This window comes from Solanum pennellii, chromosome 2 (genome assembly GCF_001406875.1).
Source record: "Solanum pennellii chromosome 2, SPENNV200".
In the NCBI taxonomy this organism is placed as follows: domain Eukaryota; kingdom Viridiplantae; phylum Streptophyta; class Magnoliopsida; order Solanales; family Solanaceae; genus Solanum; species Solanum pennellii.
In genome coordinates, this window is record NC_028638.1 from 52681077 (window position 1) to 52705699 (window position 24623).

General features: G+C 31.8%; 2 protein-coding genes and 1 pseudogene across 6 annotated transcripts; 1 reads left to right on the forward strand and 2 right to left on the reverse strand.

The window, feature by feature from the left end:
• Positions 1-10385: 10385 nt before the first annotated feature.
• Positions 10386-12157, reverse strand: LOC107010453 (LOB domain-containing protein 40). The gene is made up of 2 exons (XM_015209739.2): positions 11198-12157; positions 10386-11116 (listed from the first exon to the last, which is right to left on the reverse strand). Exons 1-2 carry the CDS (start codon positions 11385-11387, stop codon positions 10491-10493), a joined length of 816 nt encoding a protein of 271 aa, XP_015065225.1. The 5' UTR covers positions 11388-12157; the 3' UTR covers positions 10386-10490.
• A 1735-nt stretch (positions 12158-13892) lies between these two features.
• Positions 13893-18153, reverse strand: LOC107008892. 5 transcript variants are annotated; one of them, XM_027915041.1, is made up of 5 exons: positions 17994-18153; positions 17784-17904; positions 17377-17492; positions 15018-15418; positions 13893-14200 (listed from the first exon to the last, which is right to left on the reverse strand). In XM_027915041.1, exons 2-4 carry the CDS (start codon positions 17892-17894, stop codon positions 15055-15057), a joined length of 591 nt encoding a protein of 196 aa, XP_027770842.1. In that variant the 5' UTR covers positions 17895-17904; positions 17994-18153; the 3' UTR covers positions 13893-14200; positions 15018-15054. The 5 variants fall into 5 exon arrangements, with proteins under 5 accessions (XP_027770842.1, XP_027770840.1, XP_027770841.1 ...); XM_027915039.1 differs by having other exon boundaries at positions 13893-14387; XM_027915040.1 differs by lacking the exon at positions 13893-14200 and adding an exon at positions 14326-14431.
• Positions 18154-19239: 1086 nt separating this feature from the next.
• On the forward strand, positions 19240-23082 carry LOC107009531 (annotated as a pseudogene).
• Positions 23083-24623: the final 1541 nt, after the last annotated feature.

A 24623-nucleotide genomic window follows, 5' to 3' on the forward strand; every position in this document is an offset into this window, starting at 1 on the left:
TTAACTTTGAATATTAATGATCAACTTGGATTTTTTTTGAACACAGAGTCTCCTTAAGTCAAAAAAAAAAAAAAAAAAAGCTTTGTAAATTGTAAGACTTTTTTCATCTAAAAAATTGCACGTTTTTGTTTTTCAAATGAATTAGTATATTTTAAATTTTTTACTTTTTAAATAGATTAGTATATAATATATTTTTTTAGTAAAAATCAAACATATGCCGAATCAACCATAAATCCCTTAGAAATTATAATCATGCTTTAATTATTATAATTTTTTGAGAATACTATAATATAAAAATAATATATTAATGAAAAAATATATTATAAGGGATAAAAACTGAGAAAAAATAGGAACAAAAGTGTAAATTAACCCCTACCCCACCCATCGCAAAACGGAAGATATTATTTGTAAAAAAACAAGTCCTCTAAAATGAGAAAAGTGACTTCTTAATGATCTCATCTTCATCCTTTCATAGACATATTATCACTCCCGTCGTCCTTATCAATTATCATACCACCCCACACTCCTACCTCCTCTACCTTTCATAATATTAGTTTAGATGATATATAAATAATTTTATGATAATATTTTATATTAATATATTTTAAAAAATCACTTAGTTTGTTAAAAATACTTTGCTTTCTATCATATACACCATTAGTACCAAAAATAAGGTGACTTCTAATAAAAGGAAATCGTACTCTGAAAATATTTGAATTTTGAGGTTAATAAAGCGCCCCACTTTGAATATTTTGAGTTCCATTTGAAGTGTAGCTAAAACAAGCTAAACACAAACAAAAAAATCGAGGTGGCAGGTCAATATACATGCATTGGAAAGGATCGTTTAGGCCAGACAAATATTTTAATATATAGATCCTGAGGTCCATTAATAAAACAAGACTCCTTTTACCTTTTTTTTCCCGCTCGATGTCTATAGCTCATATAAAAACTTTGATTAAATTTAAATCGGCTATTGCAGAGTTTATCTGAGGATGACAGTTTCAATTAAATTTTCTTCATATTCATAGCTCGAATTCGAGAGCTCTGATTAAGAGTAAGACACTTTAATTAAAAATTTTTAAATACTTTTTTTATACTTGGTGAAATTATTTCAACCATACAAGAATAACAGAATTATCTTGAATCATAATTTTTTTTTAAAAATACTAATATATCAAATCAAACGATGCTACAAATAAAAAATATTTACGAAAAAATAAAAAAATATCAGAAAATAAAATACCCTTTTTAAATTTCTATAAAATAATAATGAAATGGGAGTAATGCACGCACATTCATAGAACATCTTTTATCGTATGATTAGATGATAACACTTCACCATTTATTTTATTCATTTCTTTGCACGAGTGTGCCTTTAACTTGATGGCTACAACAATAACCACTCCCCCTTTCTTTTTCTAAAAAATGATTTCTTTCTTTCTTCACTATTTTTATTTTTATATGATTTCTTTATTTTTGTATTTTATATTATATTAATTGTTATTATATTTTATTTAAAAAGAGAATCTCTAGAAATACCCCTTCCCCCCCCCCTTCCCACTCCAAACAATACTATTTTCAAAAAAAAGATATTTAAAAATTAAATTGTATTTGAATATGTATTTAAAATTTTGTGAGACCTATTTTTAAAGCAATAATCCAATGAAAATGTAAATATGACTATTAAGCTTAGAATGGAGCCAAATAATATTCTGAAACCAACAAAATAGAGTCTGTCATTACTAAAATTTCCTAAATTTTATCATTCCTAAGTTCTTTCAATTTTAGTTTTTTTTAAGGGAAAGAGAAAATAGATAGGTGGAGAAGATCACAAAGATGATATTTATAATATACCGAATGAGCCACAAAGACTCAATTGTTTTGACTCTTCAAATTATATTAATACTTTGTTAAGTCTAATTCTCATCCCTAATCCCATGATTAGACAGCTAATTTTGGAGTCAAACTAGGGCCCTTAATGACAAATCCCTTGATTAAATATGTTTCGACTCATTTTTAATTTTTAAGATTTGTGCTCCACCCATGATCTTCACTTTAAACCACCTTCCCCCTCCACCAAGCCTTGCTCCCATAACTTAAATTATTTTTTAATACTCCTACTAATTAATTTTTCTTTTTTTTTTGAGGGGGTTGATAATAATGATGAAAGGTTTTTTCTCCATTATAATATGCTTAATTCTAAAGAAAATCTTGCCTTTTGACAAAAAATCGTGACTTGGAATTCTCTAACCTTTATCTTCCAATTTTCTGCATAAATGTAAAGTTAAGTGTGGCATATACACTACAAACAAAATGACCATTAGCGGCAAATAATTCTTAATTATTTTTAAATATATATTTTTAGCAATTATTGTCACTCTTTGTATATGTCCCTAAAGCCTTAAGTTATATTGATTCTAATGGTACTTAACTAATGCCGGTAAAGATTTTAGCACTCTTTATTAATGGAAATATTTAATATCGCTAAAAGTTATTTTTATTATAGTGATACTACTTATAAATTGATTTGTTATATATGTACTTATAGTTCGAATTGAAAATATAAAATTGATAGAATTCATTTTGAATTTCTTTTTGACGAATTTACATGACTTGATATCTTATTCTTTTTATTTTTCTTTTATCTTTCTCAATTAGTAAGATCCGAACCCTTTATCACAAGGGCGAAGTGAGGCCAGGGACGGATTCATGTTGAGTGAATGAGTGTTACACTGCTTCATTGAAAATTTTAATATATATATATATATATATATTTTGAGATTTCTACAAATCATTGTACTTTTACTTTTAGACCCCAATATCCCCTCTAAGCAAAGTAAAAAAATATTTCAATTGCTCTATTTATTCAATAATAACTGTCCATTATTAATTTGACATATATTTTCTAAAAAATAATAAATAATAAAGGTAATATTATCATATTACTCTTTGAATATATTAAAAATGCTTTGAGACATGTAGATACTATTGAATAATAGTTAATATCAAAGGTAAAACAAACATAAAAAATTACTTATCTCTTGATTTTCTACACTAAACATATATTATTAAATAACTATTTTCTATATAATATACTAGTAAAGATGGACAAATGGAGTAACTTTTATGTAGTAGTTGCATTTTAAAATTACTTTTTGTACATAAAGATTTGGTTAACAGTAGGGAAGAGCATTGAATATTTGAAATTGACAAACATACTCTTGTAAAGTGTATTGAGATAATTAATGAGTGGAAATCTTACCAAAATCCACTCAATCTAGTCTAGAGTACTAATGTGTCTGGACTCACATGGCGGCAATAAGTGCTATATGAAAAAAAAATGATCTTATTATTAACTAGTGGCAATACCCATTGGTCAATCAAGATTTATCTTCTTTAATGTCATCACATTTATATTTGCTTTGCATAAAAAAGGATGATTGAGCTTCCCAAAAGTTTCCGACTAGAGATTGAGATTGAGATTTTTAAATTAAATTTGTTCATCGAAATAAAAATAGATGAGGAAAAATTACTTGATATTTTTTATCACGTGAAAATTAAAGAAGAACTCTTTAAAAGGCAGTCATGGTAAGTTTATATAGTATTATGTACTTGTAGTATGTATGACAAGATGTCAATTATTGTGTTTCTGTAACTTTTAAATGCTTTAAATAATACAAATAGCATTGGAGGCAGGTTTTTTTTTAATCTTTTCATTTAATTGAAATAATAAGTTTAAAGACAAAAAAAGTACAAGATATAAATAAATCGCACTGAAAGTTGTTTAGTTCGATATAGAAGTCAATGATAAATTAGTGTCCGACATCCTTCTGTGGTTTAAAGATATAGTCTCCTCCATTTTGGCATATTTTAAAAATAATTTAATTGATAAAAGTTAATTAATCAAGTATATAATAATAATAGTAAACAAATTGAAATCAACTATATGAATTTAAATTGTTTCATATATGACAGTGGAGTAAAAAGAAAGACTGATAAATTAGTTAAATAACGACACTTTGAGTGAATCTTGTTGTTGAATCCATCCCATTTTTTTTAGTCAACTTTAGCTATTCAATTAGTACAATCAATTGTTAAAAAAGAATAGTAATTGGAGTCGAAAAGAAAAAATTTGGTAGTTGGCAAATTGGTAAGATTTGCAACCATTTTTGACTTGCTATATTTACCTATGTGACATAGGCATGATTTTATCCTTCTATAAATAGAGCAATCTTGTTCATTTATAGAACACACCAAGTTAGAGAGAAAAATCATTTTGAGAGCAAAGTGAGGTATTCCATAGACTATACAAGAAAATAGTCTGTGAAGAAAAATAGAGTGTGAGCGATATTTTAGTAAGACGGAAACCAAAAGATTGTTGTTCGTTTTGAGTGTGTAATAGTCACTTTGAGTATTGTATTCCTGACTACACAGTGTAAAATTTCTTACTATAGTAATATCAATCGCTCCTCTTAGTCCGTGGTTTTTTCTCTTATTTAGAAGGGTTTTCACGTAAAATTCTTGATGTCGTTATTTTCTAATTTTATTTCCATTTTTTTTACCATATATATTTTTGTGCTTGTCCGCGTTTTCCCAATAAATCTCACATCAAAGTGAAACAAATTTAAACTCAATAACTTTATAACCTAAAAACAAATTATTAAAGTCTATTAAGCCAAAGCGAATAATACGTAGCCAGTCGATATTCGTAAACGTCCTGTTTAGCGTCTGGACGACCGACAAATCATGCCAATCACTATGAGCAAGTCAAACTAGTAATTGATTTCATCTAAACGAAAAATCCCCATGCAATACGTGAGGAAGATCCTTGACATTGACCTCCTATTTATTTTTAAACTGAGATTAAATAAACGTTTGATCATGAAAATTTAAAAAAAAAATCAAAATTTTATTAAAATTGAAGTTAAGCATAATTTCTACGATAAATATATATAATTTAAATGTATTTTTTTTTTAAAAAAAGCATGAAATATATTTAAATATTGGTATCATATAATTAAAAAAATTAGGATAAATATATATAAAATAAAATTGCACATTCTGTTTTTAATGATCATTTGCTAATTTTCAAATTAAAAAAATAAAAAAAGATGCAAGTCAACGAGGTCCTAAGGCACTCATAAACCAGTTGACTAATGCAATTGAACGATTCTCTCTATTGGAAGGCATGTCAGACACCAAAATTATAAAGCTTCTAAAATAGGATTTTTGGTAAATCACTACGACCTAACCTATTAATTAGCGTCTAATCTATCAATAAAGACACAAATTAAAATAGTTTTTTCTAAGATAAAAACTCTAGAGAATATTTTCACCTGAGAAATAGGTAAACGCCCAATCCTGATTTATTTTTACACCTTCTCTGTTTCCTTTCTAATCGTTTGATAATTGATTATGAGATAAAATAATCGTGTATTAACTCTTGCATTAATAATAAGACCATGTTTGCAATTGATAGCATACTAAATAAAACATTTTACTTGTAATTTTAAAATTTATATAATTAATGTATTTATAAGTTATGAGAAATTTTCTACAAAATAAAAAAATTAAATAATCAATACATACACTATATAATACATAATTTTAACGAACACAACTTATCGAGTCGATAGCCACAAACGAAAATGGAAATATATTCTGACACAAAGGTTACCTGGTTCTGTGATGGTGTCTTTTCTTATTCACATGGAACATTATACCAGATTTGAACCATCACATCTACAATATTCTTTCAGATTGCCGGCCATGAAACCGTAATGTGACGGGTCGATCGGTAGCTAGTTTGAGTTATGTATATCTTAATAATTAAAGAAATTTAGTATTATTTTGTGTAAAATTATTAAATATGTATGATTTAGTTTTCACTTATAAATTATTCTACTTTTTATTCTGCATATATAAAATAATATACATAAATTTTCTCATAACTTATTAGTTAACCAGGTTTAAAGTTGCAAACTAAATATCATAGTTCAAATATTAATAAGTGACTATCTATTTAAAGTATTATTTATGCATAATTTAATACCTACATATCTGACTAACAAACAAAACAAACAAAACTTGATTCTCTTTGATATGCCTAACTTTATTAATGATCAAGCTTCCTAGCAAAGGCATGATTATCTGATGTAGATGTCAAGTATTAATAGTAAAAAGAGTCTATTGAAATAGTAACTGATTCATGCCTAACGAATATTTGTGATAAACTTAGAACTATTGTTTGGGATATAAATGAAATGTGAGTATTATATATCAACCAAGATTAGTGATAGTCTATGTAGAGATGCAAAACAAACTAACTAATGCCATGAAATGACAAGAAGATCTTAACATGCGGGATATGCAATCATATGGGGGCGCATTTGGTATTCGATTCGATAATTCAATATCCGTGTTGCTAATTTTCGTAGCTAAACAACAAAATTTGTTGCTAATCTTACTTAGCAGCGGACAAATTTTGAAGCTAAACATCAGTTTTACAAAAGAATTGGATTTATTGACGGATAAAGTTTGTAGCTAAACAACAAGATCCGTTGTTATTCCTACTTAACGATGAAATAGCAATAAATTTTCGTTAGCTACAAGAAAAAAAGTGACGGACCAGCAAACGAAGTTTGAAACTAAATGCAATTTTTTTAGCAGTGATGTAATTGATAACTAAAAGAAAATATCAAATATAGAGCTTTTAAAATTCGGTACAATATGATAAATTAAAATTTAATACAATAGCTCGATAATTATGCATTTTGACAAGATATTCTCATATTTTTCATATATATATATATATATATAATCAAATCACTCACTAATGTTTATCTATTTATATATATGGTAAACAATTCATACTCGCATACTTAAAAGTAAATAGCCAAAGTTGTCTAACATGGGGTTCCGGGTGAATTTGGTTAATTAGATCAATTAGCCATAATATGCTTAGAGGGAATACTTAGGTTAAGAATAATAATACAATTTATCATTATTCAAACATGGTAAGTAAACATGTGACCTGAAAATTGTTACCACAAACAAAAGACGGATAGTTTAGAAGTGGGCATCCGATATTTGATTCACTATATTTTCAAAATTCGATTTAAATAATTGGTAATAGATAATATAAAGTAAATACTAAATATCAAACTAGATCAAATTAAACTTTACTACGATAAATCTCGGTTTGATTCAATAATTCAATTTTGAGAGATATATTGAAAACATTTCTAAATTTGGCATAAATTATTAGTTTCATCCCCGATTATTGACAATCTTAAAAACACTCATTTCCTTGACTAACTGAACTTAAATACATTTCGAATCTTGCCATATTGATGAAATACATCCCTGAATTCTCGTCAAGTTTAAGGTTGTTTTCAACACTAGCTTCACTCGACTTTTTATTAAGAGTACTCCCACGCTCCTACATGAGTTTGAATCCACTTATTATGCCATGCATGAGGCAGATCGTGGGTGTATAATTGAAGTTAAGTTAGTCAAGTAAGAGAGATATTATTAATACTATCAATAATTCAAAGATGAAACAAATAATTCACGTCAAGATCATGGATGTTTTCAGTACTTATGCTAATGATTACGCCTACGTCTAATCACGTAGACTAGTTTTTTTGGGGGGGGATAGATGGTAATTGAACCTTTTCCTAAATAGAGCTACCCACCCATTTTTAATCTCTCTGGAGATTAGATTAGATAGAGTGGACAAGTGGGTAAGAGCACTAATATATGGGTGGAGCTAGCATATGATAAAAATTGCAAACAGGAAATTAAACACTTTATATATCGTGAAATTTATCGAAATAAATGCTGGCATAATAATAGTAATGCTATTAAGACCATTTTGTTTAGATTTGGCCTACAAGATAGGATTACGACTAGATTATATATATTATATAAGATACGAGGCTATAAAAAACAGCTCTTCTTTTGTACTAAGAGAGATCATGTGTAACACGCAATAAGTAGTGTACAAGTTTGGCAAAATCAGACCACTCAAAAAAGTAGTATGTCAACAGTCAACAATGCTTCACCAAAGGAAGTTATGACTCTTAAAAAAAGGGCAGAATCATGCACTAGTGTGCCCACTTCTGTTTTCAACCACGTCCCGATACATTAGGTACATTCTGTGATAATTATAGAAAAATCATGTGTTTTTGACTTAAATACATAGTGATACACTGGAAATTTTAAAATTATTTACACGATTCTGATAAGGTGGAACCAGTTGGAGTCAGGATTAAGAGTTTGGGGTTCTAAATTTTCTTTAGAACTATCAATCAATTTTGTTAGGAATTCACAAATTAATATACATATATATTTTTAATTGATTTTCTAGTACAAATACAAGGTCTACGGAAAAGCTAATGAATTCGTCTGAACCTATGACCCTCCACCTAGCTCCGCTTCTGAAACTAAATATGAGATACAAGTGCATGCCTGAGCTCATAGTAATTCTTTTATATAATTTCAAGGTGTTGGAGATTGTTGGAGCAATATAGGGACAAGGAGAGAAATATATGTATCGTGTTCATTGACTTGATAAGGTTTATAATAAAGTTTCTGTGCATCCAAGAGTGTGCCTTAGTGATCAATAAAGTGGCGCATTGAACGCACATCAGTAGATTTCAGGTTCAATTTTCAGTAAAGATATTTTAAATCATTATGTCAAATTTAACTATGCAATAAGGTAATATAGTGCAGCACAGAGCATTATATTTAAAATCCTTTATCACAGCAGCAGCAAAACAAGGAAATGAAAGAACGGGAATACGGGAATGCACGAAATTCTAGATATCCAAAACAAATAACAAGAGTACTCTGGACATGAATACTTGCAAAATGAAAAGCTAAACAAGTGTATAATAAAGAGTAACCTTCACATATACAAACACAAAAATCATATTCATATGTAATAACTATAGTTTGCGTGATTGCACTTTATAGCAAACTTTATGTTTGCTATGGCTATTAATATGTATATTTCGCTATTCATATATACAAAAGAGGCAATTGTATGATTGGTTTCGATATACATATACAAAAGAATCGATTGTATAGTTTGTGTTTGTATAAAGCGAGAAAATAGAGAAAGACAAAAGAAAAATAGGCAGAGAATTGTATAATCATGAGTGTATAGGATAAAAATATATGTAATTGTATTTGTATATACAGTTTTCTCTCGGTTTATACAAACACAATGTATACATGTGTGTTAGTATAAAGTGAGAGAGACTGTCGAGAATGGTGAGCGAGATTCACCAGAAACAGAGGTGAAATAGCAACAGTTTGCTACAGGATACAATTAAATCAAACTGTGATTATGACATTTAATTTGAATTAGTAGTTTGTTATTGTATACAATTTTCCAATATTAACCCTCTCCACCCTGCCCATTTGTTAAAATCTTTTTGGCCCAACCAGTACATAGCCCATGGGCTGAGCCCAGCTGATTAGAGAAAATTGAGAGAGCCAAGCTAGTTTTGAAGTAGTAGTACTATTGTTTTGTATAACAAAAACGCATGCTCACTTAGTCACTTTCCCTATTTAGATATGAGTAATATTGCAGCTTAGAGTACATTTCATGAAGATTTGAATTTAAATTACTTAAAAGAAATTAATCTAATCTAGTTTAGTAATTAAATTTTTCAAATTGACTATCGAAACAAAGAGTCAATGCATACGAACCTTGAGTATATTATGATAAAGGTTGCCAACAAATATGAACCTCGAGTCATGACATTTAAACTTTTCTTATTCCGATCCATGATATTTCTCTTGTTTAAATACAAACTCACAATTTTGTATTTAAACGTGCATGGTTTTAAAATATTGGAGAAAGTTGTAGTCAAAAAGAAAACAGCTTGACTCATAGATACATTTTTCTAGGACAGGGGAAGTGTAGAACAATGTCATAGACTACCCAATGTGAGAACAACAAACCTGACTTTTAAGTGAATCCAAACACCTTCTATTTTCTTCTAACGATTCAAGTTCCTTGCAACAGGTCAAGGAACTAATCAGTATGCCTCATCCATTATCATCAACATATCCGTTTCAAAAACTAGGATATTTGCTTAGTTACATTATTTTTGAATTTAATCATCGAATCAAATAAATATTATGTCGAGATAACATTTCAGAATTTTTAATCTTAACATTATAGAAATTGTCACAGAGATGCCTAGAAAGTGAAAATGTTTTGCATCCTTGTTAGCTTACTTCTCCACTTCTCCGTTCCCAAATAATTTTAACCGATTGAACACGATGATAAATTATTAAGAGTAATTATTTGTATCCTCCGAAACTTTAATAATTGATTAACAAGCTTACTCTAACAATTAAGAATAATATTTGAAAGAAAAATTTTCTTCTGCTACTATATAACTTTATATTTGTACGGATTTAGAGGGCAAAAAAGTAAACAAACATAAAATTAACTACTCGTACTAAACTAATCAATGAAGTCCAAGCTCTATTTTACATTCGCCGGCGCCGTTCACCGACTGAACATCTTTATTCCGTTTAGTTTCCTTCGGTTTACTGTCAACAGTTCCTAAAGACGAAAAACCTAAAGTCAGTTCCAATTCGACTTCTTTAGCTGAATCTTCTACTTCAGCCATTCCCGAGCTATCGCATTCCACATTCATAGCCGCCGCCGCCGCCGCCGCAGCTTCTTCTTCAGACTGGTGACTCAACGAAGACTCATGGCTCGTAGACCCGTTCATTTTCTCATGGGCCAATTCATCACCCGACCCGGAACATACCGGATTCGATTTTGTCGCTTTTGTGTTAGCACCTGAGCGCTTGAATCGACATCGGGTCCTGACCCGATGCAGCTCGCTGGACTTGGTAGAATTTTCATCTTTGTTAATATGCCTAATATCGTAAGGCAATTTCAAAGGAGGACCGTTGTTGTTTACAGCAATTTCAGAAGCTATGGGAGTAATTGGAGTTCCTTTGAGTACCGCCTCCACAGCATTTTGACAAAGCTGCCAATTCCCTGACCATAACAACCCTACCGATCCATAAATCGGGTTCACTATTCTTCCACAAGCCTCATAAAGCAATGACCTAAATATCGCTGCAAATTTTAAAAAAAAAATGTCAATACAAAATTGTACATAGACATGCACTTGAATAATACAATTGAAATTGAGTTTACCAGGACGAAGATGATCAGGGCCAGCGTTAATGAGATTCATCAGACCAGCACGGCCGTAGAACTTTGCCAGAAAAACAGTGGCGTTGGACTGAGAATCAGGGGTTTTGATCCATTGAAGACAAGGCCTAATGGTACAACTTTCGCTGCAACCTTTACGAAGAACTCTACAACCATTGCAACTCATACGCATTTTTAATTGATCACTAATTTTGTTAAGTATAGAGAGAAGATATAATTTATGAGTAAGAAATCATGAGACTTATATATAAATAAATAAAAAGTCCCTGGGTTTTTATTTTAATTATTACTTATGTGAGATTACTAGAGGCGCAGTGGTCTGCCTCAAAAATAAAGATTAGCAGTATAAGTTTTCATTGGAAACCATTTTTCCATATTCTTGGAATAAGGGGATGCACAGCCACCTTTTATTATTGTATAAAAAAGAAAAAAAATCATATACTAATATTAAATTAAATCATCATATAGTATAAAATTATCTTACCCACTCTCGTTCTAGTTACGTGCCTATCACACCCCAATCACTGTAGTTCACTTGACAATCTTATTGGTAAGTCATTAACATAATTTAACAAGTCTAAAAAATGTGGAGTATTTTGTTTGTACAAATGGTCCAAAAGCAGTTGCCTTCATTTAGTGCAATGGATGAAGCAGACAGAGAATGAGCAAATGGAGAAAAAGGAAAAGACAGGTGGGGATGAGATAGGGAGCATCGGGTTTTGGTGCCATGCAAGTCACAACAAAATATATTGGAAGGATGAAGCGCGTGGATATCACGTGAAAATGTCAGAGTGCGGTCGAATCGCCACATATCCTGGAGAAATGTGGACCCACAAGCACCATTTTGGTGTCCCCACGTTAAAGCGCTCCCGGTTTACGGGAAAACCGCTTATCAGGATAAAAAACCGGTAAATAAAATTTGCGGTTCTGTGTGCGGGACCGGGGAAGTTGACTCAACCCGTGAGCCATCGGTTTACTTAGAAATCGAGTTACTCATGTTTATCCGTAAAATTAAGAAATTACACTTTTAGTTTTAATTTTTCACGTAATAATATTAAAAAAAATAATTGTATAGAATGATAAATTAATAATATAAAATAAATATAGTAGCTATCATTTGATTTATTTGTATTCCATAACAAACTGTTTGTCAGTCTCTCTATCCCTCATATTCTCGTTTTATACAAATTCAAATTGTATATAATTTCTATCTTTTTCGTTTTATACAATTCGATTCAATTGTATATTCGCTGCTCAAGTCTCTTTTGCCTTTTTCTCTTACTCATTTCATACAAATTCAAATTGTATATAATCGTTCTATACACTTATAATTATATAATTCGTTTTATACACTTCCTTTTATACAATTTTCTTCCCAAGTCTCTTTCTATTTTTCGTTTTATAGACTTCGTCTTCGTTATATATGTATAGCGAATTATACGTATATATATTTACTATAAAGCGTAATTATGCAATTTTTGCTGTAACATATAAATATGAATTTTATGTTTATTATACGCGAAAGTAATCCTATTAGAAATCATAAGATTAGTATTTTACTGCATTTTACGTATCGTTAATTTGACTACAACATTTAAACATATTATAATCAATTCTCGTACACCCATATGTCTCTCAACAATTAAATTCACCATGTTGCTATTAAAGAAAGATGGCCGTACGTCTCAACTCTCAACTAATGGTTTGTGAGTATTCCAAGTGAGAAATCACATTTAATTTAATAAACTCATAATTTTAGGCATAGTAGGAAAAATATATTGGCTTTGGACCATGTATCAATTTAGTTCTCATCGTTGATTTAATCCATGAATATGCTGCCTTCAAAAGTTGAATTGTATGCATAAGGGCCCGTTTGGATGAGATTAATAAAAGCAGCTTTAAAAAAGTACTTTTGAAAGTGCTGAAACTTATTTGTAAAATAAGCAGTTATGTGTTTGGATAAAAGTGCTGAAGTTGCTATGCCAAACGTGAAAAGGGAAAAATGGAAGAAAGAGATGTTAGGTTATGTGGGTAATTTGGAGATTGTATAAAAATATTAAGGGCAAAAAGATAAAAATGTGGTCAACTTAAAACAGCTTATAAGCTAAAAGAAAAAAAGCACCCCTACCCCAGCTTTTAACTTTTGGCTTAAAATAAGTTTTTTTTAACTTAAAATAAGTTATTTTGAGTATTGCCAAACAGATAAATAAGTCAAAAATCAGCTTTTAAGTCAGTTTGATCAGCTTTTAAGCTGAGCCAAACAGGCTCTAAATATGGCCCTTTTTTGAGATTACTCTTTCCTATTACTGTGAACTCAATGCCTGAATTTCTAAATTCAAAATATTTCAATCATTTTTCCTTTTTTCCTGCTGGCAGATAAAACTGGCCATTTGGGCAAATGCCCCCGAAAGCATTTGCTAACTCAACCTCAAACCAAAAGTATTTGTTAACTCAACCTCAAAAGTAAACTTGCTAACTCAACCTCAAACCAAAAGCATTTGTTAACTCAACCTCAAAAGTTAACTACGAGAAAAGAGTTAGTCAAGACCATGCAAAGAGACAACACATGCACTCATGTTGCAAATCCAGCGGTGGAAGGAAAGAAGAAAAGACTAAGATGAGAAGAGATTCAGATTTTCATTCAACATGTATAGGAATTTATTCTGATATGGCTGTATAAACAAGACTAAAAACAATCCAAGTTGGCTGCTTTCCTCTTCTTTACACACATATATTTGAAATTTCTGCATTTTACTGTCTACTTTTTTCCCTCTCAGACAAAAACCAAAAATCAAATGCACCTACATGTACCCCTTCATGATCATAGTGGGCATTCAGTTGTTCGCATGCAATCACAATATCACATTATGGTAATATATGTTGAACTATATGCGCTAATGCTTGGACTGCAACTTGCTACTGTAAAAAAGTTGAGCTAATTGAAACAGATTATATCATGTACTCCTTCACCATCTAATGGCGGAGCTGCAATACAACACATTAACAACATTCAAAGAGAGAGCAATAATGTGGCTGAACACAGCAAGAACCTAACCTCTGCTGAAGACAATGCTCACTGCTGCTAAATAGCCATCCGACTTTTACTTTACTTTTCTTTGTACTGTACTACTTTTAACCTCGAGTTCAGCCTCTATTATGTAACTTCTACTCGCTATCAATAAAAGCTTTGTTTTAGCAACAAAAAAAGAAAATATCCTGCACAACACATCTATGCCTTATTCCCCTTCGTTAAACATTCAATCTTTTAGTAAATACATTTTCATCACTCATCTAAATATGTTTCGACTAGGGGTGAAAGATGGACAGTTTGAAGTTAAATTAGACGGCACCAACAATTTTGGAGAGTCCGAGCAACTTAGTATAAAATTAAACACATCTATTGAACTTTACTTCACAAGAGAATGACAACTGAATAAGAAATTTTTGAATTAGATTCATTGGCTAAATAATTTGATGTGATAAAAGATTTGAATATACATGTCTAACTTTCCTTTTCAATTTATAGGAATTCAAAATTATATCATGAAATTCTTTAGGAAAGAAAACAAGAGAGATTAATTCAATACCACTATAAAACTTATTCTACTTCCAATTGAGACAAGAAATAAACAAAGCAATGCTCGTTCTGGAAGCTCAGGAGTAAATGACACAGCTACATAGATTTCAAAGAAGCTAACACCTAGGGATAAGTTATAATTTTTTAGTATTAACTATGTCGATCCAGTATATGTGAAAAGGATTCTATCTACGAAAAAACAAGAGGGGAGGGAGAAAAGAATACCCTTGCTAAAAGCTGAATAAGACACAACGGAGTTGATTCAGGAAGTGGATTGACTTCTCACACTAGGTGGCAGCATTTTACCAGAATCATCCGATGAGGGTGATTTGTCACTAGATTTGCAGACAGCTTCATCAAACTCTTCCTCTGTGTTCATCTTTCTCTTCTTTGCTGCAGATTCAGAATTATTTTTCCCAGTTTCACTGTTTTCCTCTTTCTGCCCACTCTTTTTCTCTTTCCCTTTCTCTGGTTGAGGTCCGAAATCCGACACAAATAATGGTGCTTCTCTTCCACTCAACCGACAGAATACTTGTTCAACTGTTTCACTTATTTCCTTCCCTATCCCTTTATTATCCAAAATAAGTTCCCAAACCGATTTGGAGGCTTTCTCAAGCACCGAAGTCCTACATGAAAAATTGGGCAAGCAGAAATTGAGTTCAGCCAGCAAGGTCTGAAGCGTTTAAAATAGGAAAAAGCATCGACACTCTGATTTTATGCAGCTGAAAATTTGTTAATTTTTAAATGAGATGATGTAGCCTGTAGGTGAGATTTTGCTGGAATATGATTCTAGAATAAATTAAGAACAGTGCCAAGCATGTTGAATTTTCAGAGCATCGCATACTAAGCAGGGTGTGCAGGAGCAATGAGCACCTCCAAGTCCTGGTGAAAGTAAAGGAGCAGATTAAATCTGACTAACTTGGATATTGGACAAGATTCAGTTATCTACCAAATATACACTATAAATGAACAATGTTGATTAAGATCACATAATTTTCAAGCTCTAATTATAAAGCATCAACATCTCCAACAACAAATGTCTAATATCAAGATCCTGAAAACCTTTGTAAAAACTTCCATACCAATCAAACGCTTGCTGAGATGTATCACAAGGTCAAGGGACTTCCTTGAAATTTCTTTTTACTCGTCCCATATGTTTAATGCACCCAAAACCCACATTCACATGTATCATCAGTAATATATGTCTGAACTTCTACCAAAATAGTGTATTATAACAACTGTCTCAATCTCAAGCAAGCTGAGGTCGGGTGAATGAATCCTTAATATGATAAATGCTCTATTTGGGTCGATAATGTTTCATTACTCCGCACTTGAGGAATATCTCAACCGAAATAGTGCAAGCAAAACAAAATGCTAAATTTACCGTATGGACCACTTTGTACAGGTATAATAAGACAAAATAATAATTCCCTCAATGTATTTCAATTCAGTATTTTATTTTATTTTTTGATGACCCTAATGTCGGGGCAAACTTCCCCGCACCGTGATTGTATTTCAATTCAGTATTCTGAAATGATTATGCACACCAGTCAAAAAACCTTTTATGTGAGCAAATGTACTGGAAGTCGAGAGAATCATCACTGGTACTGATAAGTCATCACTCATCAAACTGTAAGTTCTTCAACATGCTTCACTTGACTTAACTGTAAGTTCTTCAACATGCTTCACTTGACTTTTCAACTTAGGTCGACAACTCAATTTCAGGGCCAGTGAAGTCGAGAATTAATGCAGCAATTCAGTGTTAGAATGTTTTAAATTCTTTCGATTTGCTAAGAAAGATCAATAGTATGGAGTATTCTTCCTTTCATGTATCCTAAAATTTCCTATTTCAAATTATTTGACTCTCCTACAGAGACATAAGAAGTCTCTTATTTTTGTTAATAACTAATTCAGGGTCCTATTGGTCCAGCTTTCAACATCTATTTACACTGAAAGGACTTCTTTTCAAAAAAGAGTTTTACAAGACATACCTAGGGAGAGTAGCAGTTTATGTTTGATCAAATCGTTTGAGAACCGCTTTTGCCAATATTAGAGAAACAATTCGTGTTTGGCCAATCTTTATAAAAAGTAATTTAAGTGTCAATTTTTTTCAAAAAAGAACATGTGAAGATTCACTTCATCAAATCTTGGGTTTTAGTTAGTTCAATAGTTTTGACAGAAGGTTTTGGAAGATGTCCTTTGTTGCATTACAATGTCGGAATGTATTTCGGCTTAGGCACTATACTTTTAATCGTTGTGTTGAGAAATCGAGTTCTTGGCTGATACAGGTGTACAGATATCCCTAAAAATAGGTAAGACTGCATTTTACAGGTTGAATGGGTCTTCAGGCTTAACTTGTTAGGTGCTGGTCATGTCCTGGATTTGGGTCATGAAAGTTATAACCAGGATTTCTTTTGCTGGTATAACAACTATATTTAGGATTTACGGGTGATAGTCCATAATTTTTTCAGGATATACCAAGTCCAAGTTTCAAAAAGATATTCTTTCAATTATATTTCATGCTGTCAAATTGAACTTTCTTGAGATAATGCAGAAGCCAAACCAGAACAAATAAAAAACATACTCAAGTTCTTGTCGCAATGCATCAAAGAGCTCCCTCTTGGTCTGCCTTTCTGCACCAGGTGTGTTCAGAACCCTGCTTTGCTCAACCATCTTTATGGTGGTATTCTTGAGCTCTTCCTACATGACAAAAGAAATGGATTATCATTGTAATAACAAGAAGGGACTGATGCATATTCAGGCAGTGTGTATACCCTCACATACAAAGTCTGCGTGCTTAAAGAAGGAGAAATCTTTTTTTCGATATACATATTTTTACCAAACATATACTCAAATTCTGGAATCATATAACAAAAGAGGGTTTCATAGTACTCTGCGCACACCAACTTTTAATATTAGATAAACATCAATAGGAAAGCATATGTTTGAATAAAAAGTAGGTAACTGTGGGTAGGTGAAAGCAAACCATACATTAGCTTTGAGCTGAGTGATGATTTTCAACCTCATGGAATCAATTGTTCCATCGTTCATGAGTGTCCCCATTACATCTTCTGGCGTTATGACAGACGAAGATGATTCCATCGTCAATCTCCTGTTCAGTTATCTACAATCAGCTGAGGCACTAACAGAAAAAAAAATAATGAATTAAACGAAACAACACCGATCATAAGCATGCCATACCTGTAACGAAGAGAAATCGGACTGATCGATCGAGGAAAACGGTGAGTTGCCGGTGAATCGATGAAATTAGGGTTCTGATGAATTTGGGGCAAAGAGGGAGAGATAGGAAGAGAGGAGTATTTATTTTAAAATAAAAATACATAAATAGTCTTTAAATTTCTCCGAAAATATTACTCCATGTATCTGTGAAAATATTTATTTTTATATGCTAAAATTTTAAAGAAAAAAAAAAAGATAAAATATCCTTTCCCGCCTTTTTGGTTTTCAGTCTTTGGCACCTCTTTTTTTTAAAAAGAAAAATTCTCTTCACCGTTCTAAAATTCCAAGGAGGCTCGTAATTCTCATTCTTTTAATTCTTTATTATATATATAAAAATTACTTTAGATATCTAAATTTATTTTAAATGTTAGTTCGAAGTAAATATTTTTACATGCATTTTAAAGTTTGTGGTGGAATTATGAATTATTTATAAACATTTGTTGAAGGTTATAATTTGTAGAGTAGTGGAGTTAAGATTTTCAATAAAAAAATTTAAAATTCATAGAAATAGACACACATAATAGTTGAAGGAGATTTAATATCTATAATAGATAAATAAAATATTATTTTAACTATGTATAAATAATATAATTTTTCGTTAAAGAAAATTTCTCCCTTAACAAGGTAGCTCCACCCTACTTACATAGCCTCTATAATTCCATCAAAATAAATAATAATAAAAGAGAATACGTCAAATCCATCCTATGCTTTAACGCTTTCACTTTGAACCTTTAAATATTTCCTAACAATTTGAATTTCTCATACCACTTTCACCTATCACATCATAGCATGTCAGTAAATAGAGATGACGAATGATGTTTGTAAATGTTACTCCTTGGGCCATCTTTATTTGTGGACTAACAATATTTGTATTATTGATAAAATTAATGAGTGATTTATCATGTTGTATCTATTTTATCGGTGCAGTTAAATATTATTTATTCTTCAAAGTTTAAATGATTTATATTTAATAAAAATCTAATTTGATAAAATTATCTCTATTGTTTATTATTTCTTAATCTGGATAACAATATAATATTGCTGAATAGGGGAAAATCAAAAATTGCAAAATTCACCATATAAAAGAAAATGCAGTGCAAATATTATTTTTGACAAATTAAAAGAAAAGAGATTAATTAGTTAAAGGGTTATTTTAAATTTAATCCGAAAGATAAGGGACCATCTTTAGTCGTCTTCATTAGCTGTACACAATTTTCCCCAATTTCTGAGTTTAGACGAATTTGTCGTCAATACTGATATGGCAATGTCTCAGTTTGGGATGAAAAACTTATTATATCCGTGTTTTCTGTTTCAAATTTTGGCGCTACCTACTTCTCTCTGTGTATATATAGAGTGGTGGTGTAGATTAGAAGGCGAGTCAGGTGTCAGTCCACACCAATCTCTTCATCCATTTCGAAATGTTCAGCAGGAACTGTGTTTTAATGGCGGTTTTCTCATTCTTGGTTATCTGCCCTGTGACTACAGTGGCGGCGCAACCAGAGGTTGATCCAGGAAGTGCCTCTGGATTCCCTTTTCAACTCAGATACAATTATTATGATGAGAAATGTGAGGATCTTGAGGGCATTGTGTGGTCAAAGATGAAGACAATCGTCCAGCTGCAACACAATGCCCTAGCACAACTATTACGCCTAATGTTCCATGATTGTTTCATTGGGGTACTCTCCATCCTTTGATGATGCATTCATTTTAGTCTTTTTTTTTCTTTTGTTTCCCAATTTCTGGTTGTTCTTCAATTTGTAATATTTCTATTCTCTTCTCATTTTGTTACATTTTATGATTCTTGATATGTGCATCATGAGTTCTTTAATGAGGTTTCATTGGGTACACTTCATGCAACTGAATGAATACTTTGTGTACACAATGGATCACAGAGCCTTTAGGTTTTCTTTTTCTTCTCTTTTTGGGTGATTAGGATTAAGCAAGAAATTAGAGCTTTGAAGGTTAAAGAAAACGTCTAGGACGAAGCAGAAAGGAGATTGACGTTTTATGCTGTATTATCTACTGTTTATTTATGTCGTTTGGTCCATCTAGATGTCTACTGACAATATTTTGTGGATTTTGTATTACTTCATATATTTTTGGCATCGGTTCCTGATGCACTTGCATTTTTCTTTGACACACTTGTGGATGTTTTCTTCTTTATAATTAGCAGTGTGATCTTGAACATCATGGATTTGTGATTCTTCATATGTTATATGCGTCTTTGCGCATTGTGTTCTTCGTCTGATTTTAGATGGAGGTTTTAGCTGATCTAGTTTTGAGTTCGGGGACAGAGAGAAACACATGCATTGTTGTTCTCGCTAGTTTCACCAGAGCATCACTTCTGTCTGTGCTTGTTGATTTCTGAAAACATTTCTATGTACATTTACCTCATGCTGTAATGTTCACTTCTAATTTTGGAAGCAAATCTAATGTAGACGAGGTTCCCTTCCACATGTTTTGCCACTTTGATAATTGTTGATTGATTTTCTGACTACCAAGAAAACAACAAGTATCGATCACTTTTGTGTCTTTCCTTCTGTTATTCTATGCAGTTAGTTCTTAGCCTTTTTTGGTTCTACTATCTCTAATGCATTTAACCCTGATGAACACAAAATAGTTCCAAGTACTTCCAGCCTTCTGTCACTATTATTTCTCTGTTCACATTTCATGCATGTATTGGATGTGAATTCATTTTATGTATTTCTCTTATAGCATTGTAGATATTTCTTTAATAAGCCTTTGATTTTTGGTATGTTGCATTGTGTGAACTTTCTGTAGCTTGTCACTTGTCTTATTCTTTTTGTGTCAAGGGCCTTTAATGCTCCAAGTGGACCAGTTCCTATCATCCCTCCCTACTTACGTCTTACAGAAGTGTCAAGTGTGTTGTTAATAAGTTCAAAATATTGCTCTATGTTGATTTATCTGTGGTTTTGTCCATGCAGATGTGTATCAACTATACTTTTTTGGATTTTGGATTTCTTCATATTTGAAATTGGTTCCTGATGCACTTGCATTTCTTTGACGGACTTGTGGATTTTTTCTTTTAAAATTAGCCGTGTGATCTTGAACATTAAGCACATGTGATTCTTCATATGCTGTCATGTATCTTGTGCCTTGTGTTCTTTGTTTGATTCAGATGGAGGTTTTAGCTGATCCAGATTTCTTGGCTTTGAGTTGGGGACACTGATAAACACATATATCGCAATTCTCGCTTGTATCACCAGAGCATCACTTATGTCTCTGCTTGTTGATTTTCTGTAAAATTTTCTATGCATATTACCTGTAGTTATGTCCATCTGTGTATGCATCCACACTCCTTTTCCCGGATTTCCTTTGATAACAGAAAGAGGGTGGGATATGATTACTTATGAAAAGGCTGAGGTGATAAGGAAGTCAGAAATGTTATTAGACATAGAATGGTTTTTCTTTTTTCGATAAGGTAGAGTTTCCAGCCTATGAATTATCTATCCTATTGATTTTCAGGGTTGTGATGCATCCGTTCTGCTAGCTGATAGAAATGAGAATGGGACTGTTGAACGTGAGGCCATCCCAAACAGGACGCTTAAAGGCTTCAACTTCATTGACACGATAAAGGATGAAATTGAGGAGGAATGCCCTGGGGTTGTCTCTTGTTCTGATATCCTTGTCCTGGCAACAAGAGATGGCATAGTTTTGGTATGAATTTGGCCATATCCTTTGTTTCTTACTGTCCAACATCTTAAGTTCATTTGCTGATATCTTTTTTCTTGCTCTTAGTACTTTCTATTTTACATGGTTCTGTCTCAGTGTTCCTTGTTCAAGAAGTAATTAAGAGAGTAGAATCTGGCTAGCTAGTAAAATAGACGTAACTCATACACTAGCATGTGTACCATCTTTCTTGAAATAGTTTAGTTCAACAATCTTGTAGTGTATATTTACATAACAAAACATTTTGCACCTTTCAGTGGTATCATATGTTAACAACCCAGTTTTGAAAACATGGGAATATTCATAAACTGTTCGTGTTCGTATAATGGGACCATGTAGCTTTTCGAACCAAATTGGCTTTTTTGTCATGCTGATTTTGCTATTCCTTAATATTCCTCCTTCGCTCTCACATGCTGATTTTCCTAGATTTTTTAGGCTGGTGGACCATATTATCCTGTGCTTACAGGCAGAAGGGACAGTAAGGAGTCATTCTTTGATAAGGCGATGGCTGAAATTCCACGACCAAATGGGAATTTCAGTGAAACTCTTAGGCTATTTTCGGTCAGAGGATTTGATGAGAGGGAAACAGTGGCCCTCCTTGGTAACCTTTCTAATCCCACTACTTTAATCTTCAGTGCACCTTTTCTGGATTATACATATTCTGAAATTCTAATCATTTTTTGTTGTTTTATCATTTGAAGGAGCACATAATATTGGGAGGATTGGCTGTCAATTTATTCGGCCCAGGCTCAGTAATTTCACGGGGACAGGTTTACCTGATCCAACAATTCCTCCCTACTTTCTTGAAGAGTTGAGGCGGAAGTGTCCAGACGACAACAATACCATCAGCAATATGTTGAATGATGAACATACAGATACTGCTAGGGGTCTAATGTCTCAATTGCGACTTCATTAAATAATCACTACTACAAGACTTTGATGAGAGGAAGAGGGCTGTTGTTTGCTGATCAACAGTTGATGGCTAATGAGAAGACTGCTGCAGCAGTGACAGATTACGCTATTGATGATTGGGATTATATTTAGAACAGAGTTTGCTCATGCCATGGCTAAACTGTCCAATTTTGGTGTTGTTACTGGATCGAAAGGAGAAGTTCGGCACAGTTGCTCCCATCTAAATTCATGAGTTCTCCTAGTGCTTGGATGATGGCACACACATGTACAGAGTGACTTGTTTGTTTGTATGAATGCTTAGATAAGATCATGTACAGAGTGACAAAACATAAAAGCTTGCAAGTAGTAAACGATATGATCGAGTGAATGGACTTTTTGTGCCAGACAGATTTTAGCTTGTAGCTACTGGTCTGAGTATAGATATAACATTCCATATCTGGTTCAGAGAGTCCCTAGGCCATATCATCGAGTATAGCTAAGTTCTCATTGATTTAGTTAATATCTTCAATCAAATGCAATAAAAATAATTCAGCAATATTATTATACACTAATTTTATAGATATGTTAAAATGACTAAAATGTTATTGAGTGATTGACCATTTTTTTTTATACAAGTCATTATTTAAAAATTATTTTTTGACATATATATCACATGTCTTTATTTAATTTGTCATTTTGACATGTTGTCATTGAGTGTGTGAAACTAAAAATCGAATTCTCAACACAAATACTCAAAACATTATATAATAAGATAACCAAATTAACAAAAACAACACTTGAACTCTTGAATTACAATAAAAGTAACAAGTAACTACGGAAAGAGATGAGAGTGGAAATGAGAAGTTTAAACTCTAGACGATTACTTTATAATAATATAATTTTTCCAAAACACACTCTACTCAACCCGGATCCCAAACAAATCTAGTATTGGAGTGTCTAATTCTTGGGCATCTTTGTAGTTTAGCCCTAGGCCAAACAACTTGGCCAAGCCTTTGGGTCATCGGTGTTACACACAACTTATACATTTGGCTAATTGTCAAAAAAGTTTCAAATGACACAATCAGGGCATGACATGAGGTGTCTAAAATGAATAAAGTTAGTTAAAATGTCTAAGTAAAAATTTGTGTCAACTTTAAATGGCCACCAATGTGTTAGTCCTTCACAATATCTATGCATACGTACAATCATGGTAGATTGTATGTGCTCGTTTAACAAACTAAATTGACTTAACCCATTGGTGACCCCTTAAAGTTGATAGCAATTTTCACTTTAACACTTTAACTAAGCTTTATTCATATTAGACACCTCATGTCAGGATCCGTTGTGTCATTCACTTTTTTTTGGCTAGTACATGTTGACTCCCTTCTTAATTTCATTTGCTGATATTTTTTTTTCTTGCTCTTATGCATGGTTCGCTCTCGTTGCTCTTTGTTCAACAAGTAATTAAGAGAGTAAAATCTGACTTGCTAGTGAAGTAGACATCTCTTAAAATTAAAACAGTTTAGTTCAACAATCTTGTAGTTCATATATTTACATATACTAAAGTCTTTACCGGCACTAGTTAAGTGTCATTACAACCAATGTTGCTAAAAGCTTTAGATACATATACAAAGAGTGACAATTGCCGCTAAAAATATATATTTAACGATAATTAAGAATTAAATGCCACTAATAGTCATTTTTATTGCAGCGATAACACAAACAATTCGCACCTTCCATTAGTATCATGTCTTAACACAATTTTGAAAATGTGGGAATATTCATAAATTTTGCATATAATGGGACATTGTAGCTTTTTAAAAAGAATGTCCAGCTTGACTTGGAACGGAGTTTGAAAAATAAATAAGATTTTTAAATTTTGTAGTTCTAAATTAAAATTATGTCAAATATATCAAAATGCTTTTTAATCTTATGATCTTAAACATGTCATGTGTAAAATTAAAGTATTGCAAAAAATAAAATTAAATAAAATGAGTCATTCTTTTTAAA

Bases quoted from the DNA above. Each gene is read 5' to 3' on its own strand.
- LOC107010453 (XM_015209739.2), bottom strand. From the start codon at position 11,387: ATGCGTATGAGTTGCAATGGTTGTAGAGTTCTTCGTAAAGGTTGCAGC. The intron at 11,117-11,197 runs GTAAACTCAATT...TAAAATTTGCAG, and splicing joins CCCTGATCATCTTCGTCCTG to CGATATTTAGGTCATTGCTT.
- LOC107008892 (XM_027915041.1), bottom strand. From the start codon at position 17,894: ATGGAATCATCTTCGTCTGTCATAACGCCAGAAGATGTAATGGGGACA. The intron at 17,493-17,783 runs GTATGGTTTGCT...TTTGTCATGTAG, and splicing joins TCACTCAGCTCAAAGCTAAT to GAAGAGCTCAAGAATACCAC. The intron at 15,419-17,376 runs GTATGTTTTTTA...TTTTTCATGTAG, and splicing joins GCATTGCGACAAGAACTTGA to GACTTCGGTGCTTGAGAAAG.